At 38.2% G+C, this 23,411-nt stretch overlaps 1 protein-coding gene across 1 annotated transcript in view; it reads left to right on the forward strand.

Moving 5' to 3' along the window:
• Nucleotides 1-16,360: 16,360 nt before the first annotated feature.
• ECT2 (epithelial cell transforming 2) overlaps nt 16,361-23,411 on the forward strand; it is a 68,162-nt gene continuing 61,111 nt past the window's right edge. Inside the window, exons 1-4 of the mRNA XM_074190934.1 lie at nt 16,361-16,428; nt 21,462-21,616; nt 22,429-22,508; nt 22,623-22,715. Of these exons, the coding sequence (XP_074047035.1) occupies nt 21,487-21,616; nt 22,429-22,508; nt 22,623-22,715 (303 nt within the window). The 5' untranslated portion in view covers nt 16,361-16,428; nt 21,462-21,486. The remainder of the gene's footprint in view (nt 16,429-21,461; nt 21,617-22,428; nt 22,509-22,622; nt 22,716-23,411) is intronic.

Consider the following 23,411-nt stretch of genomic DNA (forward strand, 5'->3'; position numbering starts at 1 on the left):
TATATATATATATATATATATATATATATATATATATAAAAGTTCTTTTTTGCAGATTTGTTCTGAATTCCCCCCCCCCCCCCCCCCATCCTTAGAATTGGCCTTAGAGAAGAAGCCTGTAATCTTTCTGGCATTATTTGAGAAATGGTCCAACTATTGGAATGAAACCTCTCTCCCTGACCTAGCTCTGATCAATCTTCCAACTAAGCTTGAAATTTCAAAGTCCCTTGAGTTGATCAATAAAAATACAGTGTTTCTCTTCCAAATGCCAGTTTAACAAATGTAAAGACTATATCAGATTGCCTTCTGTTGGGGGAGGAGGAGGCAGAAAAATTGTAAAATTCAAAACCTTGCAAAAAATGATTAGTAGAAACTACTATTGTGTATAATTAGAAAACAAATATTTATATAGTTTTTTTAAAATGTCAGTTTAAAAATGAACCTGGATGGCCAGAGAAGGTTAGTTTCCTGTCTATCCTTCTCTACAAATACCTGAGATTAAATTAATGGTTAATTTGCACTAAGAAAAACACAAAAGGCCTGACCCTGAGCGGGTGAGATGCTGACCCTATTCATTTCAACAGAAAAAGAGAGGGGGAGAGAGAGAGAGAGAGGGCTGCCAGCCATAAAGAAACCATTATTCCAGATAGGCCTCAGAACAGCATTGAGTAATTCAATCGAATGCAACAAATATTTTAGGAGAGTTTTTTTTGCAAAGCATTGCTAGGCCTTAGGCATACAAAATTTCCACTGGGATATATCATTACACACACAGATAAGACTAGATAAATAAACATATAAGGGAAGAGAGGACTGACACCTGAAGTTTGGAAAAGGTTTTCCATGAGTTGGTACCTAATCTGATTCTTGAAGGGAGCTAAAAAGAGAATGCCTTCTAGGCATAGAGTAATGCTTATGCAAAGGTCAAGGGTGGAGGTGGAATGCCTAATTGGAAGAACGTAGCATAGTGGATGGACTGATGTCAAGGATGCCTGAATTCAAATCCTGTCTCATAGACCCCAGGTAAGCCATTTTACCTCTGTTTGGAGATTTAATTCCTTCCTTTATATAAGATTGAATGATCTTCATACCTACAATGCTAAATGTTAATGAGTAGACCACCTTGGTAGAAACACAGTGTGGGGGGGGGATAATATGAAATATGAAAGGTAAACTAAAGCCAGACTGTGGAAGGTTTTAAGTATCAAACTTGGGAGTATGCATTTCAGTCTAGATGCAGGCCCTGAAATTTGGGCTTGAAGTGACCCAGAACTGTGTATTGGGATGATTATCTTGGCAGCCAATAAGGCAGAAACTAGAAGGCCATTACAATAGCCTGTCAGGTGAAATGTTAGCAGGGCTCCTGGGAAATTCTAGTACATAACTGGTGGTGCTTCCAACTGGAGTGAGCCAGCTTCCATTAGGAAAAGAAATGTGGCAATAAACAACAAGTCACCGGACGGCTAGGTGGCACAGTGGATAGGATGCCAGCCCTGGAGTCAGGAGGACCTGAGTTCAAATGCGACCTCAGACAATAATTACCTGGCTGGGTGGCCTTGGGCAAGTCACTTAACCCCATTTGCCTTGCAAAAACCTAAAACAAAACAAAACAAAACAAAACAAAACAATGAGTCACAAAACAAATCATAACCTAATCATTGTCAAGACTAATAAAAAGGGGAGGGAGGGAAGATCTGAATGGAAAATATTCATTGCTTCTCTATTTGTAATAATAAAACTGAAAATAGCTTAAATGGTCTAACAACTTGAGCTGGAAAATGGCTGGAAAAATGATGGTCAGCTAATGTAATATAATGCTACAGTATCACACAAATCGACATAAAATACTAAAGGACCTATAGGAATTGATGAGTGAAATCAGAATCATTTTTAGCAAGAAGTAAAAAACTGAAATAGTGTAGTGACCATTGGGAATAGGTAGAAGGAAAGAACTGTAAGAGATGTTGGAAGATAACAAAGACAGAATCAAGAAGCCTTAGTTTAAAGCCTTAGTTTAAAGGTACTTTATTCTCCCCCCCACCACTTGTAAAGTTTTCAAACTCTCCTCCCTTCCCCACACATAATTACCTAAAGGGCAGGGATGGTTTTAAATTTTTTTTTTTATTTAGCTCCATATTTAGACTTTAAGACAGTTGGAATTTTGTTGTTTAGTCATTTTTCAGTTGTGTCAGACTCTGGGATCTTACTTGGAATGTTCTTAGTAAAGATGCTAGCATATTTTGCCATTTCCTTCTTTAGCTCATTTTACAGATGAGGAAACTGAGGCAAAGAGGGTGAAGTGATTTGCTCAGAGTCCTACGTATGCCCAGACTTACTTAGCTAGTGAGTATCTGAAGCCAGATTTAACCTCAGGAAGCTGAGTTAGGTCCAGAATTCCATTCACTGTTACTTTAATAGTCATTTAATAAACACTTGTTGAATTAAATTAAATACTATGAATCCATGAACATCTGTTCTCTCTAGTATTATAAGGAAGGGGAAAATGAGTACTGAAGCAATCTTCCTACTGAGTGAGGGCAAATGGTAATGAAAAAATATCAGACATCTTTCTATATGGAGGGCCTTATAAATAGGGGTGGAGAGGAAGACTCAGTAACTGTCTTGGAGAACTTCACAGATGAACTCAATTTGTGCATATTTACAAGCCAAAGATAAAAAGGTATTGCCCAAACTAGACAAAGAAGAAAAATTGTTAAGAATATTAGGGAATGGGCAGCTAGGTGCACCAGTGAATAGAGCACTGACCCTGGAGTCAGAAGGATCTGAGTTCAAATTTGACCTCAGACATTTAATAATTACCCATTTATGTGACCTTGAGTAAGTCACAACCCCACTGCCTTGCAAAAACAAAAAAAAAAAAGATATTGGGGGGGGGAAAACAAGGCAAGAAGGTGTTACTTAGTATGTATGTGAATGAAAGGGTCTTGGTTTTCATATATATATATATATATATTATATATACATACAACTGCTATTATGGATGTGTTACTGATCAAGTTATGACTTGCAGAGTTTTGGACAGTTTTGGACATAACTCTTTTGTCAGCTCCTAGATGATTTTGTGAATGAATGCTTTGTTACTTCGTATGAACTATAAGTATAGTCCCTGGCTGTAAGTGGGGGAGTAATCTGTCCTTTGGGGACCTAGCATAGAAGTGTTGACTCTGATGCATGAGTTTGATTAGTTTTTTTTTTTTTAGATTTTTCAAGGCAATGGGGTTAAGTGGCTTGCCCAAGGCCACACAGCTAGGTAATTAAGTGTCTGAGCCCGGATTTGAACCCAGGTACTACTGACTCCAGGGCCAGTGCTCTATCCACTGCACCACCTAGCTGCCCCTTGATTACTTTTTAAGCTGTTACTGTTTTAAAATATAGATTTATTTTTTTGCAAATGGTAAGTTATTTTGTATCTAGCTTTACTGAAATTTCACTTGGAAAAAGACAATTACAGTTACTGGCATATCTAAGACAAGATTTAATTTAATTTAACTTTACAAGTACTATCTCTTTTGATACAATGATTCCAAGAGATGGATATCATTTTTCCCCCGACTTTACAGATCAGGAAACTGAGGGTTATAGAAATAATGAGTTGTCCAGAATAACACGTCTATCACTGCCTCTTTTCTCCCTCTTACTGGAATACTGACACAAGTCTGTCAAAGAGAAGAGATAGCTTCTTGTTGACAAGGGAAGAGGGACTTGTGCACTAAGCATGCTATCGGTATTATCTTCTTGAGCTTCACGACAATCCTGAGAAATAGGGGCAATCCCCTCCATTTTACAGTTGAGGAAACTGAAGCAGCTAGAAGTTAAGTAACTTGTGTATCAAAGCTATTAAGTGTCTGAGACTGTATTTGGATTCATGTTTTCCTGTTGAATCCAGTTTTATCCATTGCGCTATTTAACTCCCTCTTGTATTTTTGATTACCCCTCACTTCTGGTGATGCAGTCAACTAAAGAGGCTCCTCTGCACCATATTCTCTTTTTTTATAATTTATTTTTTCAATTTTCATCCATTTGTATATGCATATTTCCAAGTTATGAAATTTCCCTCCACCCTTCCTTCCTACCCCCCTCCCCTCAGTAGGGAACAGTCAGGTTAGCATTTTACATACATAGTTTGTTAAATATATTTGCAAATTAGTCATTTTTGGCATGAAGAATTAGGATTAAGGGAAAGAGATACATAAGAGATAATTTTTATAAAGCGTTCATCAGATTTGGCAGGGGTGGGTTTTTTCCTATGTGTTCTGTTTTGTTTTTCTTCCTCTGGTTGGGGATAATATAGACTATTACCATTCTAAGTCCTAGCTCTCTGGACTATCGAGAAGAGTTGCTCCCTCAAGGTTGTTCATCTCATAATGATGATGTGTACATTGTCCTCTTGGCTCTGCTCCCTTCACTCAGCATCAGATCCCATAGGTCATTTGATGCTTCTCTAGAGTCCCATCATTTATGGTTTCTTATAGAACAATAACATTCCATAGTATTTATGTACCATAACTTGTTTAGCCATTCCCCAATCCAATTCTTTGCCACTCCCAAAAGAGCTACTATGAATATTTTGGAACATGTAGGACTTTTCCCATTTTTTTCCCATTTCTTCTGGATATATGGAAGAATTTAAATTGCTGAGTCAAAGGGTATGAACACTTTTTTGCTCTTTGGGCATAGTTCCATATTGTTCTCCAGAAAGACTGGATATGTTCATAACTCCACTAGCAACGTATCAATGTCCCAGTCCTCCCACAACCTCTTTAACATTGGTCATTTTCCCTTTTTCTCATCTGGGCTAATCTAATAAGTGTGAGATGATACCTCATTGTTGTTTTAATTTGCATTTCTCTAATCAATAGTGATTTGGAGCATTTTTTTCATATGATTATATATAGCTTTAATTTCTTCATTTTAACTACACCATATTCTTAGCACACTGGAACCACATACAGAGAGAGGGCTTGCATCCTCCAAAGTCCATGTGGGAACTGCAACAGCTAAGCATTCTCTACATGTTCATAAAGACAGTTATGTATGAGTTTTTTTTTCCAAATTGACTTACCCAAGGTTATACAGCTAGGTATTAAGTGTCTGTGCCTGGATTTGGAGACTTCCCAGTGATTGGCTTGGCAGCCTACCCACCATGTCACCTTGCTGTCCTTTCCAAAGTCATTTTCTTTCTCTTCTGAAAAGTGTCTGGACCCAACCACATGTGTCTGTCCCAAAGGAGTTATGGTACCAAAATTGACCCTAATGTAGTTTTGTAGAATCATGTCAGCATTCTCTCTACCAAGCAGGAGTCACATTTTCCTTTGAAAATGAAGCAGCACAAAAAATACTCCAGGGTTAGATGAAATCCTAGAAACAAATATTAAATTAGGAGAATATAAGAGAAGTAGCACCATGTTGTGGAGAGGGCTGGCTTTTGAGGCAGGAAGATCCACCTTCTAGTATTGCCTCATGATGGCTGTGTGACCAAGGCTTAGTCGTTAAACCTCTAAGTGCTTCCATCAGATTTTTCAGATGATAATTCATGGATCCATTGAAGATCTTCATTAGCTTTGCAATCACTGAAATAACATTTTTTTAGGTGTTTTTTTTTTTGCAAGGCAAACAGGGTTAAGTGGCTTGCCCAAGGCCACATGGCTAGGTCATTATGAAGTGTCTGAGACTGGATTTGAATCCAGGTACTCCTGACTCCAGGGCCGGAGCTTTATCCACTACGCCACCTAGCCACCCTTCAGATAACATCTTAACAAAACAACCAGCCAAAGAAGTAGATTGCCCAGTTATCTTAATGGTTTAGAGACAAAGGGCTGCTGGGTACATTTTACCAGCTTGCTGATTACTCTTGCAACATATCATTCTACTTTATATAGCTGTTGCCAAAAGTGTGAGCATAGTCTAAACATATTAGATATATAAGATGATAAACTACACAGGTTAGGCAACATTTAAAACATGTTGGGATTACAGTCTGAGATGCAAATAAAGTCCATCTTTGCTTTATATCTCAGAAGATTAAAAATGTCTGATTATAGAAAATCAAGGAAATATAGTTCACAATCATAATAGTTCTGATTTAAATTACTGTCTTTAACCATATATACAAGTTTATCTCTTCCACAAAGTCCTATAGGATGCTTCATTATGGTTTACAAGTGACATTAAAAACTAATGAAGATTGTATTGTATTGGTGAAAAACAAACTCTGTTTGAAAAGACTTCAAGTTCAGGAAGTATGAGCAACTGTGTTGGTCATCTGAGGACCGGTCTTGCTGGGTTTGAAGAGGTTCCCTAGAGAAGACTGACCAGAAGATGAACTCTTTTCCCTTCATTTAAGAAATATCACATTGCCTACTTAGTGCCAAGTGAGGGTATACATGCATACATATAAAAATTCATATATAGATATATATATATTCATTATATCAGTATTTAATATATAGATATATATGCAAATATATAAAAATCTACCTTCAACAGTCCCATATTACACATAGACACAGTTCCATTTTATATATATGTTAGTGTATATTTAAATGTGTACATCTATCTATAGTTTTGTTGTTTTTCAGTTGTGTCTGACTCTGTGATCTTATTTGATGTTTTCTTAGCAAAGATACTGGAGTGGTTTGCCATTTCCTTCTCCAACTCATTTTAGAGTTGAGAATACTGAGACTAAGAAGGTTAAGTGACTGAGGGTTATACTGTTAGTGTCTGAGGTTATATTTGAACTCAGAGATTGAACCCAAATCTCTGTTTTCTCCAGTCCACTCCAGTCTTTTTTTTTTTTTTTGCAAGGCAAAGTGGCTTGCCCAAGGCCACTCAGCTAGGAAATTAATGCGTCTGAGGCCAGATTTAAGCTCAGGTACTCCTGACTCCAGGGTCGGTGCTCTATCCATTGCGCCACCTAGCTGCCCCAAGCCCAGTCTTTCTGACACCAGACCCATCATTATGCATTATAGTACCACCTAGCTGCGTGTGTGTGTGTGTGTGTGTGTGTGTGTGTGTGTGTGTGTGTGTGTGTGTGTGTGTGTCTGTGTCTGTGTGTCTGTGTGTCTGTGTGTCTGTGTGTGTGTGTGGAGAGAGAGAGAGAGAGAGAGAGAGAGAGAGAGAGAGAGAGAGAGAGAGAAAACTTTCTTGCTTAATGTAAATGAACCATTTCACAAATCTCCCCTCTGCTCTCAGAGATTTGCATTGTCCTGCCCCTTACAACTTTATGGTCAGAATGACTTCAAGACCTGGAGTGGACCTCTCATTCTTCCTCCCTCTTCCCCTCTATCTCTCTCTCCACACACACACACACACACACACACACACACACACACACATGCACGCACACACACAGTGGGAGTGTCAGAAAATAGAATTTTTTATGGGCTGAAAAATTAAATATAATTTTAAAAATTACCTGCCAAAGCACAGATAGGTTGAAGTCTGTTTTTGTCAATGCATGATATGATGGGGAAAGTCCTAGCTTTAGAGTGGGAGGTCCTCAGTTCACACCCTGGCTATATCACCTATGTCTAACATGAGCTTGGGCAAGCTTCTTCAAATGTACAATGTAAGAGGTTGGACCGGATGACTTCACATGTTCTTTCCTTCTTTGAATCTGTGATCACATGACATAGTCCAACTTTTGGAATGACTGCTACTACTAGTTCAGATTCTGGCTGGTAGAAGATGTGATGATAAAATTGTGGCAATGGTTTCACAACACATGCTCATACACATTCAGCAAGGTAAGGCTCAGGAGATATTTGACATAGTTACCCCTATTTAGGGTACTTGGATTCTTGGTGCCTTCCACATTGATAGTTTGCCATTTTTTATTTGTCCTCCTTTAACTGCTGTAGCTAAGCTGTTACCTAGATCATTGAGTATCTCAAGAACTTGATACATCACTATGAATATTCTTTTTTTCTAATCTATTGATATATTTTGTTTTTACATGAACTTTCCCCTACCACATTTCTGTTTTCTCCAGACCAACTCAGGGAAGTAGCCCCATGTAACTATGATTAAAAGAGTAAATAAAAGAATAAAAGAGAGAGGGAAGAAAAAAATCAGATCAGTAACATGCTTCAGCACATCCCCTGACAGAGTTTGGCACCTATAGTCATCCAATTTTGCAAAGGTGGGAAAGAGGTATATCTTTTCATCTCTTTTTTGGAGAATGAAATTTTCATTTCCTTTCATTTTTGGAGAATGAAATTTTCATTTCATTTTTAAGATCTTTGGGGCAGTTATCCAACTTTTCTTAGAAGCCCATTTCAGTGCAACAAAGGCAAGAATTTCTCAAATATCTTAGTTTAAGCTTTACTAGTACAATTGCATTACATTTACCTCTGTTGTACACAAGTGGAGATGGAAACTGGTTTAAGTCCTCTTTCTCAAGTAGTTTATGGTAGCATAGTGGATACAGCACTGGTCTTGGAGTCAGGAGGACAGGAGTTTGACTTTAGCCTCAGACACTTGATTCTTATAAGCTGGGTGATCTTGGTCACTTGACCTTTACTGCCTCAGGGCCATCTCCTGTCATCCTGATTCATATCTAGCCACTGGACCCAGTTGGCTCTAGAAGAGAAAGTGAAACTGGTGACCCAGCACAGTCCCCATCAACTCAAATCCAATTCAAGTGCTCGTTATGATGTCGCCTCCCTGATGTTGTGATCTTCAAAAATGAAAGACAGATATAATGCTCCTTATACTGAAGGACAGCTTTGAGTTCTTCTTGTACCAGCTGTGAGTCTCTCCTATGGCATCATGTGGTTACCACCATACATGTCCATAGCTGCCCCACTGCTGTAGGCAATGGAACTATCTAGTTACTGAAGATTGCAGCTGCTGACACCCAAGAAGGTTTGACTCTATTCCAAATGGATCAGAGTATCATCAAGCCTAACAAAGTTGTCCTTCCCTGAACTAATAGCCAGGGTTTTCTTGCACAGGTTTACAGACTTCTGATGACCTTTATTTGCATGTTTTAGTCATCCTCTCAGACACTTCTACATGTCCTTTGTCAAATGTAGGGACTCAAAGAATATGCAATTTTGGGGGGACATTTTTCTTAGTGTTCAGGAAAGTTGAAGAATTATTAGTATTTGTTTACTATAATTCCCCTGCTAATTAAAGAACCAATAAGCATTTATTAAGTCTTACCATGGGCACTGGGGATACACCGGGGATAGTGAGCCTACTATCATGCTTATCCTTTAACATAGAACAACACTGGTGCTTTAGTTTTAAAAAGACTCCTAGATATTTTTCTACAAAGGAGTATTTAGTTAGTTTGGGTTCAGACCTATGATTTTATTGGTGTAGGGAATTCCTAGTGTATAAATTTTTTCTACCATTGCAGATCAGAAACTTAATCTATAATTTATAGTCTAATCAAATGGTCAGGTTCAATGAAAAGGTTAATTGACTTGCCCATGGTCAAAAGATGGTATTTGATTCAAGGTTTTTTCTGACTTAACCATCCATTTAGAATAAAGATGTCCAACTCAAATATATTGGGGTGGGTCATTAAACATTGGTAAGGATCTCTGTGGACTACATTTTGACTTAGAAAACTTAGAAAGACAGAAAAATGGGAAAGCTAGGCAGTACAGTAGATAGAGCACCAATCCTGGAGTCAGGAGAATCTGATTTAAAATCTAGCCTCAGTCACTTAATAATTGCCTGGCTGTGTGACCTTGGGCAAGTCACTTAACCCCATTGCCTTAAATAAATAAAATATTTTTAAAAAAAGAAAAAATAGAGAAAATGTTTATATATATTTCTTTTTTGTTACTACATCAGCTCATTAAAATCAGATAGGAACTTCATTTTTATCTGATTCAGGTTATGACTTAAAGGCCACATATTTGATAGCTCTGCATTAGATCATGATGACCCTCAAAGAGGAAAGTGCCAGTTTTTAAAAACTTAGGCAATGTTTATGCTACAGAATTACTAAATTTCTTACTTTCTTGGTATAATTTAGTATCAGCATTTAATTTCTCAAGGGATATGACTTAGAGTACATATATTTTCTTCCCATTTTTGGAAAGTGAAGATTGTGGAGAACTGGGCAAGTGGAGAATGGGGGGAAGAAGGCTTTTTAAATGTATGAAACAAAAATCTTACATTTTAAAGTTTATAAAACAATTTTCCAGAAACTGAGAGTATAAAACCTGGAGTTAGTGAACCTGGGTTCAAATGCTGACTGTTTCTAAGTAACTATGTAATTCTAGGCAAATTACTTACTCTCTCTGATCCAGTTCCAAATTTATAAAATGAGAAGACTGGATAAAGTAAGCTAAGGTCCTCTTCTATCTGTACATCCTATAAAAATGCCAATAAAAATCTTAGGGACAGGAAGCCAGACACTTTTTAAAAGTCAAGCATTACTGTTTCATTTTTGCTTATAAAAGAGCAATATGTGGTAATATTAAAGAAAAATAAAGAGAAAATGAGGTTTTAAAAAACCTTTTCATTTTTATTGCCAAATTCAAGTTTGTACTCTTTACATAGCATATTAAGCAGAGACATGGTCTTTTTTGAAACAATTTAACATAAAATTATTCTCCTTAATTTTTTTTTGGAAATACAAAGCATACTTTATAAATAAAAGCATGCAATAACTATATTAGGAATATCTAAGAATTAAGAACTATAGAGATCCTAGGATCACAGAAGGGACTTCAGAGATCATCATGTCCAAATTCCTCATTTTGCAGTTGAGGAAACTGAGGTCCAGGGAGGTAAAGGTCCAAACAAGGTCACACAGTAGGCATCAGACTCCCAAGGCCGTGTTCTTTCGACTATACTATACCTAAAGAAATTCCTTCAGTTTAAAGATACAGAATTTGTGACCAATAGAAAAATAACTTACTGAAATCCACTCCAGATGCAAGAAAGAAAAAGTCAGGATATGAGCCCTGGCTTCCTGCAGTCGGGCTCTTTCTATTAGGCCCAAGCTGTCCCATTGGTATTTCATGCTACAGAAAAAATCTAATTCTTCCGAAACAGCTAATGCTGAAATATAGGAATTGTTTAGATGTCCTTCAGTGCTTCTCGCTAACCTTTGGCAAGAGGGCTTCCAAAGTGGGAGGCTTATTTTTTCCTGTTTGTAATTCTGGATTCTAGGTTCTTTGCAGCAGTTAAATTGGTTCTAGGTTCACAACAGCTTGGAGTAGTGGATAGAGAGTTGGGCTTTAAGTTAAGACCTAGTTCTTATTCTGCTTCTGATCCTGCTTGGCTATGTTGACCACATCAGCAGTCTCTCTGTCATATTCTTTATTCATAGGAATGAAGATAATAGGACTTAAAGTACTGGCTTCAGAGGCTGGTATGAAGGTTTAAATGAGAGCTATTTAAAGTTTTCATTGTACCATGAACTCTTCTACTGAGGATCCCTTCTTTGGATTCAATCACTCTTCCCTGGGATTTCTCAGTGGATCTGCATTCACATAAAGTCAGGAGTTCAATAATTTTTCTCAACAGAAGAGGAAGGTTGAAAATTAGAACACTGGAGCAGCTAGGTGGTGCAGTGGACCAACTCTGGAGTTAGGAAGATGTGAGTTCAAATGTGACCTCAGACACAATACTTAGCTGTGTGACCTTGGGAAAGTCACTTAACCCCATTGTCTTACAAAAACCAAAACCAAAAACCAAAATAAAAGAAAATTGGAACACTTATGTAATGCAGCAGTACAGATGACAACCAGTTAAAAATAAATACTTAGAAAAACTGTGGAAAGGCCCAAGAGTCAATGGGATGTGGACAAACATTGACTGGAGTCAACAAACCTAGGTTCAAATAGTGACTGCTACCAATTAACCATGTGACCCCAAGCAGGAGACTTACCATCTCTGATCTTGTTTCCTAATTTGTGAAATGAGGTTTTTGGAATAAATAATCTAGGATCCCCTTCTATCTGTAAATCCTGTGAAAATACAATAAAATATGAGGGACAGAATACCAGAATGATTTTAGGATTCTAGGTCACATTTGCCCATATAACAGGGAAAAGGAGATCCATGTGTGTTAAGCTAATAAAACTGATTCAATTGTCTTCATAATAGATGAACTATGTGGAGTCCATGTTGAGGTCTTTATATATAAATTACTATCTCATGAGAACTTCCAACAATTCTCTGAGTTAGAGATTTATGAGTTATTATTCCCATTTTCAAAGGGGGAAATTGAGATTCAGAAAAAAAATTAAGTTATATAGCTAATTAAATGTCAGAGACAGGATTTGAATGCAGTCTTTTCTGACTCCAATTCCAGCATGATAATACCATATTTATAAAAGAAATTATTTTGACAACCAATCAAGTATTTGTGGATGTATAGGTGAGGCAGGTAGTGGTGGGTCTAGGGAGAGAGGGTGGGGATGTGAGCCTTGCCTCCTGGGAGCTGTCCAACCTATCAATGGGCTGCTAAGCTTAGAAAGTGTGTCTAGGAGTGGAGGGCTTTCAGGCGCCTTCCAAGCTCTGCCAATAATTAGCTGGGTGTTCAGGTGCTATTTCCTCATTGTCTTTGGACATATTTAAAAGATTTTATCATTTTTAGTTCTAAAAAATGTTTTACAAAATAGAATTCACATTCTACACAAGGTTATTTCTGTGTTGCTATGCTCAGTGGATGGAGCCTTGAGCCTGGACACTTACTAGCTATGTGACCTTTGGCAAGTCAAACAGGGAATCAGAGCACTGGGCTTGGAGTCAGGAAAAACTGAGTTCAAATCAGTTCACAGATACTCACTAGCTATGTGACCTTGGACAAGTCACTTAATATTAGTTTGCCTTAATCCACTGGAGAAGGAAATAGCAAACCACTCCAGTATCTCTTTGCCAAGAAAACCCTTGGATAATATGGTCCACAGGGTCAGGAAGAGCAGGACATGGCTGAACGATGGATTGTAAACTTAATCAACTGAAAAGTGAGAAGATAAACCTGTTAGTTTTGGGATGCCATATAGCCAATTTAATATATATTTTCACTTGAGTGACTTTTCTTTTAAAGCTGAGTTAAATAAATTGACTCCTGGTGAAAGATTTCTTAACTATGCATGTATATTTATTCTTTTATACATTTACACTTTAGTGGGCTACTTTACAATCCATTGAAACAAGTATTCATTATATCTATTTATTGATTAAACAACAGATCATAGATTAGATAGTAAGGTATATGATAGATTAGAAAGATGATAGACCTTGATTTTTGAGAAAAAAACTGATGGTCTTGTCTTTAGGTTTATTTGATTCAAATGACTCAATCTTCCCAGAGACACTGGGAAGCAATTAATGACATTCTGCCTAAAATACTGACTCTTAAAATTTGTCATCATCCTTAATTCACACATTCTATTTTTTTCTCTTGATCCATTCAATTCTAAGAATGTTACTGAGAAGATATACATCTTAGAGAGATAGAAATAGTTTGATATATAAGCTTTGGTGGCACTAGAGAGGAAAAAATCATTTAAAAAATTTTAACATTAGTTTTCTTTTGAAGTTTACTGGATATGATGAACTTTAGGGATCACTGGCAAGGTAACATACAGTCATGGAATTAATAGTCCAATTCACACAGGGGTCTGGGAACCATATTCTCAAATTCCTTTGGCATAACCAGAGGCAGAGAGCAAACAGCTTGTTTCAATCAGATTTGGGTGTAGTCGTGTAGGTCTCACCACAGTCTTCTGGAGAAAAAAAGACCATCAGGGCAGGCAATATCAGCACTGTTCAATGAAACAAGAATGGATATGGAATTTGAGGATCTGGATTAGCATTCTTGTTCTGCCAACATTTTTCATGGAGGCAATCAGGGTTAGGTGACTTGCTTAGGGTCATACAATTAATAAATGTCTGTGGTTAAATCTGAATTTAGGTCCTCCTGATTCCAGGGCCACCTAGTTGCCCTGTTCTGCAACTTATTTCATTGTGACATTGGCAAGTTGCTTAGCATCTCTGGGTCTCAAGTTTTCTCCAACTTCAAATGAGAGGTTTCACATAAATGACTTTAGAAGTTCCCTCAAGCTCTGGTCTAAAGTTCTGAAAATCTAAATGGTAATATTTGGTAAAGGTATGTTTGATCAGATGACTGGCACAGTCTAGTAATGGATAGGTTGCTGGACTTGGAATCAGGAAGACTTGGGTTCAAATTCCACCACAGATTAGCTATGTGACCTGGTTGAATCACTTAACCATTGTGCCTCAGTTTCCTAATCTATAAAATGAAAAACTTGGACTTGATTTATAAACTCCATTCTAGCTCTAAAGCTATACATTTTATGGTATTTGAACCTATGACATTTAGACTTTACTTCTTTGCTAATCTCAGATCTCAAATCATTTTGTTCTGTTGGAACTTATTGGAATGCTCAAATAATCATCCTAGATATAAATCATTTAAAAAAGAAATCTATGATTTCCTTATGCCTGTTGAGGAAATTCCCATTCTCAATGCAGATCAGCAATTGCTGTCAGACAGTTGCCTAAGACACTGAGAGATAAAGGGAGACTTTGGGTTCTACCTTACAGCTATCTCTGATTCTCATTTCAGAAATGGGGAAACTTTAATCCTTTAAAATCTAGGGTGAGCCAGTTACACATAAGAATGTTAGTAATGTGTTCCTATATTTAGATAAAATATACTTATGTATTATAACTGTCATCTCATAATTAAGGTTATTTCACAAAACCCTACTTAGCATTCACTAAATCCAAGGCACATTTAGTGAGGGTAAAAAAATCTTGGTGCCTTTTATAAATAGCGTCAATTAAATCGCTATATTTAGCTGATAAACTATCTAATTAACAAAGTTCATAGTGCTATGAAACGAGCACTAAATTTGAAGTAGAACCCTTCTGACTGCCACTAATTAACTGTGACACAGGGAAGTCCCTTCCTCAAGATTGGCTTTTTTTTTTCTCATCTGGAAAATGAATGGGTTGGTCCTGCATGATCCCCAATGTCCTTTTTTGCTTTGAAAATTTTGTGAATTAAATAAATGGGAATAATGTCATCTGGAATTACTGTCAGTAATGCAACAAATGCAGAACCTCCCTATCACTTCAAGGAAAAGTAATCCTATATACCAGCTTTGTGTAACCTAACAGGCGGTCTAAATGGATTTATATGGATGAAGCGATGATTCACAGCTTAATTATTGACTATTGCCGTGCATAAAACATTCTGCTTTTAAGATAATTATATAATAGCAGAGAGGTTAGGAAAAGCTACTTTATTACAACTGGCTTGAGAGGTAAATTTTTTTGTTTGTTTATATTTTTGCAAGGCAATGGGGTTCAGCGGCGGGCCCAAGGCCACCCGGCTAGGTGATTATGAAGTGTCTGAGGCCGGATTCGAACCCAGGTCCTCCCGACGCCAGGGCCGGGGCTCTGCCCACCGCAGCCCCCAGCCGCCCTAGGCCCCATCATCTTGCTTGACTGTCAATTCTGGGCAGCTCCTCCAGCTTCACTACCTTTGTGAGACTTGGCGTGTGCCCATTTCTGGAGAAAAACCGTTTTTCGCTCGGAGGAGTCTCTATGCTTTTAAGTGGATTTTCATCCCACACGCTGGCGCCCCCTTTCTCCCCAAATTACTCGAGGTGAGAGCTTGGTCGCGGCTCCTCCGGTGCCATCAGGCCCGGGTTCTGGGTCATCGGCCCCCTTCTGTGCCCTCGACTTTTGCAGCAATCTCTGCACTTGCCATAGAGTCCGAGCTAAAGGGGAGCTCCGGTGGCCCCCCAGAATTCTTCCAGAACATTCTCTGCCCCCAGGTCTTTGCTCTCCAGCCCCTGCAGACCCCCACTCCTGCTGCTCTGGGGGTCTGGGCCGCATGCCCACCGTCTCACGGCCCAGACCCCCGCCTTCTCCCCGTTCTTGGTCCCCAGTTCCGGCCCCCCCAAGCCTGGCTCGGAATCTAGGACTGGGAACCCGGGGGCAGGGAGGGGCGCCAGAGCGCGCCCCCGCGCCTGCGCAGAGCTCGCACCCGAGGCCCGGTGTCCCGGATGTGGGAAGCCGCAGGCCCCGGCGGCAGACGCACCTGCTACTTGGGGCCGGGGGGCGGCCACATCCGGGCATTTCTCCTCCCCACCTTCTGACGTCTCCAGCCGTTGGGCCGATTTGAAAAGCACGCACAGCCAATCAGGCCGCGCCTGCGGCGGCGGACCGGAGGAAGGCGGGAGGGAGGGAGCAGGTGGAGCGGAGGTAGCCAATCGCAGGCCGGACACACCCTCCGAGGGGCCGCGGACCAATGGGAAGGAGACTAGCCACACGTGCGCGCCGGCCGGGCCAATGGGCGAGGCCCGTACGGGGCGCCGCTCACTTTTGAATCGGCGGCGGCGGCGGCCGGCGGGGAATGGCGGATGCGGCCGGAGGCCTGGCGGGCCGGGACAGCAGGTGAGCGGCCGCGGGGCCGGCCCGGGGCGGGGAGGCCCCGCGGGGAGAAGCTAAGCCCCGCCGGCCCGGGCCTGTGGGCCCCGCCGAGGCGCGCGTGGGCCGCCCCCTCCCTCCCTCGGGGGTCACGGGGGCCGGAGAGACCCCCCCCCCCCCGAAGGCCTCGGGGAGCGCCCGGCACACAGCAGGCGCCAAATGTGCGCGCTCCCCGCGGGGGGGGGGGGCCGGAGGGAGGAGACCCCGGCCCCGCCCCGCCCCGAGCGCGCATGAGGCGCCTGCTGCACACGGCCCTGGGGCTGCCCGCCGGGGTGGAGAAGGGATGCCCCCGGAGGAGCCCGGTGCCCATCCGGTGCCCATCCCGTGCCCCGGAGGGGCCGGCCCCTGGAGGCGAATTCAAGGCAGGGACCCTTGAAAAGAGAGCTTTTGCTTCATAATGAATTTTTCTTCTCGTGAATTATATTTGGTCTTGAAAGTGACTTTTGCAGTCTTTCATCTTTATTGTTTTTATATATAAATACATATTCATATAAAATATATGTGTGTATATTGTACATATATGTATATCTGTGTATATATTCATATAAAATATATGTACAAATATATGTATATATTGCACATATCTGTATATCTGTATATATTCATACAAAGCATATGTATATGTGTGTACATGTATTTTCATATAAAATATGTGTACAAATATATGTGTATTGTACATACATGCATATCTGTGTATATGCTCATATAAATATATGTACAAATACATTTATGTATATCTGTGTGTACATATATTTTCATATAAATATATGTATAAATACATGTGTATATATTGTACCTATATGTATATCTGTGTGTATATATCCATATAAAATATATGTATAACTATATGTGTATATATTGTACATATATGTATATCTGTGTATATATCCATATAAAATGTATGTATAATATATGTATATATTGTACATATATGTATATCTGTGTATATATCCATATAAAATATGTGTATAAATATATGTGTATATATTGTACCTATATGTATATCTGTGTATATATCCATATGAAATATATGCATAAATATATGTGTATATATTGTACATATATGTATATCTGTGTACATATATTTCATATAAAATATATGTATGAATATATATGTACATATTGTATGGATATGTGTATCTGTGTGTATATATCTGTGTGTATGTATATGTATGTGTATATGTATATGTATATTACCCTTGCCTAGCTAAGGATTAATGTGTGAGCTTTATGTAAGAAAATTACAAAATATGTTTGGAGGAGTAGCAAAAGGACACTGTGTACCACTAATGTAAATTCCTGTATTCTTTGTAACATTTTCATCTGTGCCAGCCATAGTAGACACTTCTTTATTAAATGAATTCATGGAAATGATAGTTTTGGTTTAAGTCCTAACTTCCCAAAGAACTCTTGAATCTTATTGATCGTTCAGTGTAGATCATAATTTTGTCACTTCTCTGTTTGAAATTCCATGGAAATTCATGAGTCAGAAATTGGCTGTGGAACAGCTTGAAAGAGCTAATTGATAGGGTAGAAGAAACCTTAGTTTTAAAAATCATTCTTTTTTTAAAAAAATACTTTTCCACTTATATGTAGAAATAATTTTCAACATTCATTTTTGTAAAATCTTTTCTTTCCCAGCTTTCCCTATCCCCTAATCCTAGGATAGCAAGTAATCTGAGGTAGTTTACAAATATGATCATTCATACTCTTTTAAGTTTACATTTTTCTTTATTAGTTTTACAGAGACACCAAGAATAAGTCTAATTCGGGGTGGCTAGGTGGCGCAGTGGATAGAGCACCGGCCCTGGAGTCAGGAGTACCTGGGTTCAAATCCTGCTTCAGACGCTTAATAATTACCTAGCTGTGTGGCCTTGGGCAAGTCACTTTAACCCCACTGCTTTACCAAAAAAAGAGTATGTCTAAATCTTTAAAAAACAGGAACAAATCCTCCCCCCCCCCTTTTATTGGAATTTAAGGACAGCATTAAAGGGAAGGCAGATCTGGGGGGGAGAGATGAAGAGATGTGGAGGGTTTCCAAGATGATTTGTATGGTTCCTGTTGCTTTAAAAAGTTGATTAAGAACATTTTTCCCTGGAAAAATTCCTCTGAAGAGACATTGTTTACCTTGGAGTACCACTAAAAATTCTATAGTGAGAGCAAATAGTGTAGTTTGTTGATGTTGATTGTCTATTATCATCTTAGGAGTTCCAGCCTCAGCAAGGGGCTTTTTTAAGAGCCTCTCTTACACAGATTGTAATGATTTGATAGTTTCTTCCATCATTAAGTTTTTTGCTGAGGTTTATCATACACCTGATCCTCAGTTGATTGAAAGTTACTATAAGAATTTATGATTTTATATAATAAGCATAAAACTATGTGCACAGATGCTTAATATATGTTTGAATAAGTCTCAGACTAAATAAAGACCATCAGGAAACAAGTATTTTATTACATTTGACATACTGACAATTATCCAAGTACTTTTGGGGAAAAACTTAAGACACTATTTCTAAGTCATTAGGACTTTAAATTAGGTAGCAGGAATGAGCATGGCAACAATATACAAACTGGAGCAAATGAGAATTTTCAGTATTTTACATGGCATTCATTTTTGAACAAAATGAGTCACTTAAGTGAAAAGAAAACCTGACTGAAGCACACTTGGGAGGCTGACTTCCCTCTTGTTCTCCTTCAACTCACTTCATCCTGGAAGTAGACAGCTTGCAGATGTGAAGCCCCAACCTGGGCGACTTGTCCTTTTTTCAGACTCTTTCAAGGGAGATGGCTAAATGTTTCTCTTAGCAGCTGAATGACCCTGCTTCCTCTGAACAGGGAAAATCCTATCTTGAAGTTTTCAAATACAATTGTGACTCAGTCAGGAAGGATCTTGATTCATATCAGTCAGAAGAGAATTTATTAAGCTTGTCCAACATAAAGGCAAATAGGAAAGAAGTCTTTGCTTTCTAGGTAGACACAGACTGTGGAGGGTGGTAGTATCAATCAGCAAACATTTGTGTACCAGGCATTTGCCCTCAAAGAGCTCATGTTCCAAAGGGAGAGAACATATGCATACATTGTGTGTGTGTGTGTGTGTGTGTACACATAAAACATACAAAATGAAAGGAAAGACCTTTTGGAAGGGAGTATGCTATCAATTGAATGGAGGAGGGGAACCCAGGAACTCTAAATGTAGAACATAGCATTTAAATTTAAATCTTGAAGGACAGAAATTTCAGAGGTGGAGGAGAAAGGTGTCCCATGGGGACACATAAGACTAATGTAATGCTGTGTTTGAAGAACAAGCCAGTTTGGATAGACCAATGAGTTTGTTTGGAAAAGGAGCCAGTGCTTAACAAAGAGATTGTGTTTGACCCTGGAGGAACATGGAGACATTAGAGTTTATTGAGCAGAGTTTATTAGAGTTTGTTGGTTGGATCTAGGCTTTGGGAAATTGATTTAGCAGCTCCAGGGAGAATGGATTGGAGAGACATTTGAGGTAGGAAAAGAGGCCAGTGATTTCTAGATTGTGGATCTGGGATCTGCAAGGTCAAAACATTTCATAGACACTAAGCTGTTATTTTCCTTTTAAGATATACATCCCTTTTCTAATTATCTATCTGTATGAAGCCAGATTTTCTTCATTTACCTCAACCAAAAATCACAATAGGTTGAATGCAGAATTCAGCTGTCTTCCATTAAGCCAGTCATTAAAGAGATTTGCAGAAATCATTATTGTAGCAGTCCCAGTTTTAGCACTAATTTTTGGGAACATAGTTCCTTTCATAAAAAATATTACTTGGTTAACATGTTGTAGGTTGACTCATTTTTAAATTAGTAACTATTTTTAAAATTTATCAGTTTTAATTTCTAATATTTTTATGATAAATATGTGTAGATTTAACCCCCATAATTCTCTTTAGGATCCTCAATGATTAAGAGGGTGAATGGACCAAAAAGTTTGAGAACTGCTGGATTAGACAATTACAGTGGTCCAGAGGAAAGGGGAGAGATGAGGACTTGAACTTAGGATAGTTGCTATATTATTAGTGATCTGAAATGAGATGTGTATCATCTGCATAGAGACAGTTAAATCCATGGGAAGTGAGGTCATCCAGAAGGAGATTATAGAGAGAAGAGGGCTCAAGATAGCACCAGCATGCAGCTACAGTTAATGGATGTTTATCCTTATTTTTGAGAGGCTGATTCTGAGGAGTAGTTATTCTTATTTACTCCTTCACTTCTTTCTCTATAATGTGAGGGGCCTAGACTGTAGGACCCTTGAGGTGATTTCTGTGATCATGGAAGTCATCTAATTTATCTTTACATCCTCCATATAATGCCTGACACTGAGGATGCAGAGCATAGATCTGGTGATTGCACTGGCTGAGGGAGCACCCATAATCAATACATTTCTCTGCAATTCTTAGTCTCAAAGAGGGCATTGTGGCACTGTGAGGTTAAATGACTTGTCCAGGGTCTCCCAGCTAATATGTTTCAGGAAGGATGCATACTTGAACTTAGGCCTTCCTGAAGCTATGACCAACTCTGTTTATACACTAGCACCAGGAAGAGCAGTAATCAGGGTGTTTTTTTTCTGTCAACACATTAAATTATTTGGAATGAAAACTAATCACTGAGAAAGGGAGAACACAATGTATGAATATCTTAGGATTTATGCATATTCTTCAATATTGCATGTAGGGTTACTAAGGAAACAGCTTTCTTGACTTTTCTTTGAATTTAGTTATGTGTTTTTAGTTCTTATTTTATACTGAATGTTAGTAAAGCATCCAACAAATCGCAATATTAATATTGTAACTCAATCATTGGATTACACTGTATATTGATAGACATTGAAGATTCTTAAGAAATAATTAAATTTTTTTTAAGAAATTGTAGGTAATTTTAATCCTAAAACTGCTTAAACTGGACTGGATAAACAAATCACTTTAAAATAATCTTGCTATTCTGAATTTAAATCTCTTATGAACTTTTAGGTAGAAGACTTGAGAAGAATCAATAATGGCTGACAATAGTTTATTAGTGTCTGTTGCTGGGAAGAGCCTCTTGGCTGATACATCTATTTTTGATTCTAAAGTTCCTGAAATTGCTCAAGAAAATGAACTTATTGGATCTGCTTCAGTTGCTGAAGGTAATTATAAAAAAATTCTTGTTTTTAAATGTTTTTCACAACTGAATAATTTAAAAAATGAAAAAAATAGAATGAAACCTATCTTTGAGGTGGTAGCTGCTTTCTTTGGAGGTTTTCAAGCAGAAGTGGGATAACTACTTGTCACCCTGGGATGTATTTGGGGGGGTTCTCTTCCCCATGTGGGTTGGACTTGATAGTTTGTGTTTCTTCTTTAATAAAGAACCATCAAATATGAGTATATTATCAGTAAATCTTTGCTGAGCCTGACCATGAAGACAAAGTCTCTACAGGATACAGAGAAGATCAATAGAAGGAAAATACTAGAAACAAAGGAATTAGGAAAGTCTAACTGTAAAAGGTAGAATTTGAGTTGGGACTTGAAGAAAAGCAGAAAAGTTAGAGAAGAAAGAATTCCAGGCATGAGAGACAGTAAACAAGCCTGGAGTCCAGAGATGAAGTATCTTTGAGGAACAGCAATTCTGACATTCTGTGACTTCAGTATTCACTAAACACTAATTTGAGAGTAATTCTATTATATTTATAACATCATTTTTCTGCACACATGCAATCTGTTTTGGGATTGTGAAATTATTAGATGGAAAATTGTATCTTGTAACATTTTTTTCCTATTCCCTGAAGTAATATTTGACAATTCCTTTCTCCCCTCCCCCTCACCACCTTAAAATTTAATAGAATCTTCAAGGCATATTAGAAGGTGAGTGAACTGAAGAAAGATTAGTAGAATTGTCAGTACAGCAGTATCCCTAGTCATCTCTGATATGTGTAGTGATGTATTTTTAACCCCTTCACAGAAGAAATGCCTCAGATTGAAACTCGAGTTATACTGGTTCAAGAAGCTGGAAGACAAGAAGAGCTTGTAAGGGCCTTACAGGTATGAGTTACCCCTTTAATCTCCTACGTAGCGCATGGCTCCTTTCCTTAAGTTTGCATGATTGCCCAAAGTTTAGTAGTTTGATAATCTCATACCCAAGTCTCTCTTCCACAGACCATTAAAATAATGGAAGTCCCAGTTTTAAAGATAAAGGAAAGTTGCCATGGAAAAACGGATGAAAAGTTAATAAAAAGTATTATTAACATGGTACGTCAGGGGTCTTGATTGCATGTGGCATGCTGTTCTTCCTTTGACTTGGTTATTATTCTGCACTCTGATAATCAGACCTAAATTTGGTACGGAGGTGGATTTCTCTGAAGCTAGTTGAAAAGAAAATATGGGATGCTAATTTCATACTTAATTTTGAAACTGGCAGTAAAACCTCACTATAACATATGTATATTTGATGAAATTTATTTTATAAAATAATTTTGCTATTGCAAAATTTGAATATAGTATATTTTAGCAAAGGTCTCTTATTTTCCTTTAAACTAGCTTCTTCCATTAATTTTAAATTCACTCTGAAGTTCTGAAATCTTGACAAAAATAGAATCAAAGAACTTTGCCAAAAACTGGGAGTATGATACATGAGCATATGAAAATATTTCAAATTTTCTGGACTAGACATTCAAATACCTTTCCAATCTATTTACACAATATGCTTCTAACCCCCCAAATTTACTAGCCCAAAAATGCTTTTTTAAAAAAAGAGAAAGCTTCATTTTAAAACACACATGTAGTAAAAATGAAGTCTTCTTTCTTTTTTCACTTGCCTCTGAAAAACTTGCTATTCTATATGGAGGCAAGTGATTTTTTGCTAGATTACTTGTTCATTTTTGATACATGTTCATTTAAAATAATTTATCTTGCATAAATTTAAACATGAAAAGTGAATTAAACCTA

Source organism: Macrotis lagotis, chromosome 6 (genome assembly GCF_037893015.1).
Source record: "Macrotis lagotis isolate mMagLag1 chromosome 6, bilby.v1.9.chrom.fasta, whole genome shotgun sequence".
Lineage (NCBI taxonomy): Eukaryota > Metazoa > Chordata > Mammalia > Peramelemorphia > Peramelidae > Macrotis > Macrotis lagotis.